General features: G+C 38.4%; 1 protein-coding gene across 1 annotated transcript; it reads left to right on the top strand.

The window, feature by feature from the left end:
* The first annotated feature begins 728 nt into the window (after nt 1-728).
* Nucleotides 729-1774, top strand: LOC109675374 (olfactory receptor 1L4-like). The gene has a single exon (XM_020152098.2). It carries the CDS (start codon nt 812-814, stop codon nt 1772-1774), a length of 963 nt encoding a protein of 320 aa, XP_020007687.2. The 5' UTR covers nt 729-811.
* The last annotated feature ends 2206 nt before the right edge of the window (nt 1775-3980 follow it).

Genomic DNA, 3980 nt, shown 5'->3' with positions numbered 1-3980 from the left:
TAATGATAAGTACTATATTATTCAAGCAGAAATGTTTAAATAAATGCAAAAATGATACCTGTTGAAACTGTTCCAGGAATCAGGGGAGGGGGAATGTGGGAGAGAAGTGGAGGGGGGAATTCAAGTATGATATATTTGATACATTGTAAGAACCTTTGTAACTGCCACAATGTACCCACTCCCAGCACAAAAATTTAAAAAAATTTTTTAAAGAAATGCTTAAATAAACATTAAATGGTTTTTGTTCTGAAGATATAAGAAAGTCTCATCTGAATTCTGTGGGTTGCAAGGAGCACTGATTAATTCTGATGTTCAGTTTTCCACTATCAATATTGTAACCACTACTCTACAACTATGAGGAGGAAGACACACAGAATGACAGGAGCTCATTCATGACGATCCACTGCACGAAAAACATTCTGATTCAGGGTAAGACTCAGCAACTCCTCCTTCTAGGAGAGGGGAAAAGAGAGAGAGAGAGAGACTCTGAATCTAAGGAGTTGGGCAAGGAACCATCTAAAAAGAATGTTTAGAAATGAAAAAGAAGAAGAACACAAGTAAATTATATAAAACATGCTACCCACATTTGGGAAACTTTCAATTTTTAATTGAGAAGGTGATTAGAGTTTTTGAACATCCCTGATTGAATATTATACCCTAAGCACTTGTTTATAGTTGATCAAAGTAAATATTCTTCAAATCCTAATAAATAGTACTGCAATTTTTATAGGACTAATGTTAGGAAAGAAGTTGTCTGGATCAAATTGCCCTTCACATCTCTCCCACAACTTCTTAAAACCTGTCCAGAGACATGGAGATGAAGAACCACAGCAGCAGCACATCTGGTTTCATCCTCCTGGGCCTCTCTTCCAACCCAGAGCTGCAGAAACCCCTTTTCGCCATCTTCCTCCTCATGTACCTGATAACCACAATGGGGAATATGCTAATCATCCTGGCCATCCATTCTGACTCTAGGCTCCACACCCCCATGTACTTTTTCCTTAGCAATTTGTCCTTCATGGATATCTGCTTCACAACAGTCATTGTGCCCAAGATGCTGGTGAATTTACTGTCAGAGACAAAGGATATTTCCTATGTGGGATGTCTGGTCCAGATGTACTTCTTCATGGCCTTTGGGAACACTGACAGCTACCTGCTGGCTTCCATGGCTATTGACCGACTGGTGGCCATCTGCAACCCCTTCCACTATGATGTGGTGATGAGCTCACAGCGTTGCCTCCTTATGCTGCTGGGTTCTTGCACCATCTCCCATCTACACTCCCTGTTCCGCGTGCTACTCATGTCTCACCTCTCTTTCTGTGGTTCCCATGTCATTAAGCACTTTTTCTGTGACACACAGCCTGTGCTGAAGCTGTCCTGTTCTGACACATCCTCTAGCCAGATTGTGGTCATGACTGAGACTCTGGCTGTCATCGTGACCCCCTTCCTGTGCATCCTCTTCTCCTACCTGAGAATCATCGTCACTGTGCTCAGAATCCCCTCTGCAGCAGGGAAGTGGAAAACCTTCTCTACCTGTGGCTCCCACCTCACTGTAGTGGCTCTGTTCTATGGAAGTGTCATCTATGTCTATTTCAGGCCCTTGTCCATGTACTCAGTGGTGAAGGACCGGGTAGCCACAGTTATGTACACTGTAGTGACTCCCATGCTGAATCCTTTCATATATAGCCTAAGGAACAAAGATATGAAAAGAGGTTTGAAGAAAATAAGGGACAAAATTCACTTGTGGAAAGAACTAAATGATGCAATATCATAGCCGGGAGATGACCTAAAAGATTATCAGGTTAGTCTTCTCTTTTCTACCCATTTTCCACATAGCACTCAAAAAAGTAATGAGGATTGTTGTTTGATACCAATGACAGCATTGACTAGGGGCAAAACACTTGGTTTCTATCAATTTCTTTGACCAGATGCATATTTAATCCCAGGATATGTTCTCCCAGGAGAATTCAGGTTTTAAGATAACAGTTTTCACCTTCCTCAATGAACTGATACCCCAATGGTGGAATAAATAACAATTCAATAAGCCTGACAATGGACAATGACAAGGAGTTAAAAATTCCTATTAGTTTTCAGAAGAGGACTATAGATGATAGATAGATAGATACATAGATGGATAGATAAGGAATTGGAAAAGAATTCTTAGACAAAGGACATAAAGTCATCCTGAAGAATGACATTTATAGACAAAGTTTCGAAAGAGTAAATAGCCAAGCATAGTGGCACACACCTATAATCTCAGCTATGCATGAAGCAAGAGGATTGCAAGTTTGAGTCTGGTCCAAACAAGTTATCAATAGCCTATCACAAAACACAATAAAAGCAAAAGGGCTATGTAAGTGGTAGAGCATTTGCCTTGCAAGTGCAAGGTCCTGGATGAAATCCCCAGTACAAAAAAGCAAAGTGGGGAAAGGTGAATAAATGGGCAGAGCATTTCAAATATTGAAAAACACAAGACATTGTCAATAAACACTGGAATATTTAAAGACACCGAGAAACACTCTGTGGAACTTCTTCAATTTCGGAATAAGGAGTAAGGCTGGAAAGATAGAGAAAAGACAAAAATTGTTTATCCCCCATCAAAAACCAAGGGTCAGAACAGTGTGAACTCTCTATACCCAATTCTTCTTCCCTTCCCTCTTAATTCTTCCTTTCTCCACAAATCCAATATGCTCCCTAAGATTTCCTTTACATCCTGGAAAAAAATATGTTTGTCAGACAAGAAAAGCTAGGTCATGTTTTGGAAATCAAAAATACCAAAATCTTAGAAACTTAAACCAAAGCTTTACTTTTCATTTACAGCATGTCTGTCACAGAAAAATATAAGAGTGCTACTCATTTTGAGCCCTTAACAGCCAAACATTATGGATCAGTCACCATTGAAACCATTAATCTTCATTATGTCAGAATCTGAGAAATACTATTAAAATTTTACACAGCCAAGTAAATACTGTGGTCCAGAAGTGACACACATCATTTCTGGCCAAAATTCATTGTCCACAACTGAACTCATGACTCCATCCAAACAAGGGGATCCAAAATGATACAACCATGTGCCTATAAGATCCATAAGTATTTGGTAGACAGTATTAATTACTATATAACTATAGCAATACACCAATGCAACACTGTAATTTGTTGCTGTGTAAGTCTTCTCATGATGTTACTGTCAGTGACAATGATAATGTAAGATGTATACTCTTTCCGAATCCTTGTTTCAAACACTTCATCACATTCTCAAAACCACCTGCTTTTCTGGGTCACAAGTTTGTTAATGTCAGGACCTGAAGTTTAAACAAGATTTTCCCTTAAAGATATACCAAGAGGTATAGAGTGTCAAATGGAATACAAGAAAACCTAGAATCCAACATCAACTTTCCTGAATGAATTTGACTTGCCCTCCTCCAACAATCAGGGAGCAACCAGCAAACCAGGAAAGAAGTGCAACTAATGGTAGAGTTTATATTCATACAAATATGCCTAGGATTCACCATTATATCCCACATATCACTTAATTTGAAGATGCTAGCTTAGAAGATATGTAATTTTCAGTTATTTTAATTTGTATGTTATAGCTTTCTCATGCTCAGCTCAGTACAATAAACTACATTCAAGTGTGAGTACATCCTGGCATATATTAAGTAACTTCATCAATTATAGACTCCATTAACATTAAAGCTAATTAAATCCTTTTCTTGAGAACAGTAACTCATTTTTTAAGTTCTGACCTCACTCTGCTTTCAGAGAGTTCTTTTTCTCAACAAATGCCTAACAATTTCACAAATGATCCATGAAAACTCTTATAGATATTCCCAAAAGTTCAATTTATAGGAACATTCTAGGGTGGTCTTGTGACCACCATGATATATGCACTTGGTTGTCAACACTGAAACATTGCTATACTGTGTGTAACTGTATATAGGCATAGATAACACATGGAGAAAAACTGGATGGTCAGTATC

The sequence above is a fragment of the Castor canadensis genome, chromosome 13, assembly GCF_047511655.1.
Source record: "Castor canadensis chromosome 13, mCasCan1.hap1v2, whole genome shotgun sequence".
Lineage (NCBI taxonomy): Eukaryota > Metazoa > Chordata > Mammalia > Rodentia > Castoridae > Castor > Castor canadensis.
Note: the sequence above shows the minus strand (reverse complement) of the source record. Positions and strands in the feature narration are given on the sequence as shown.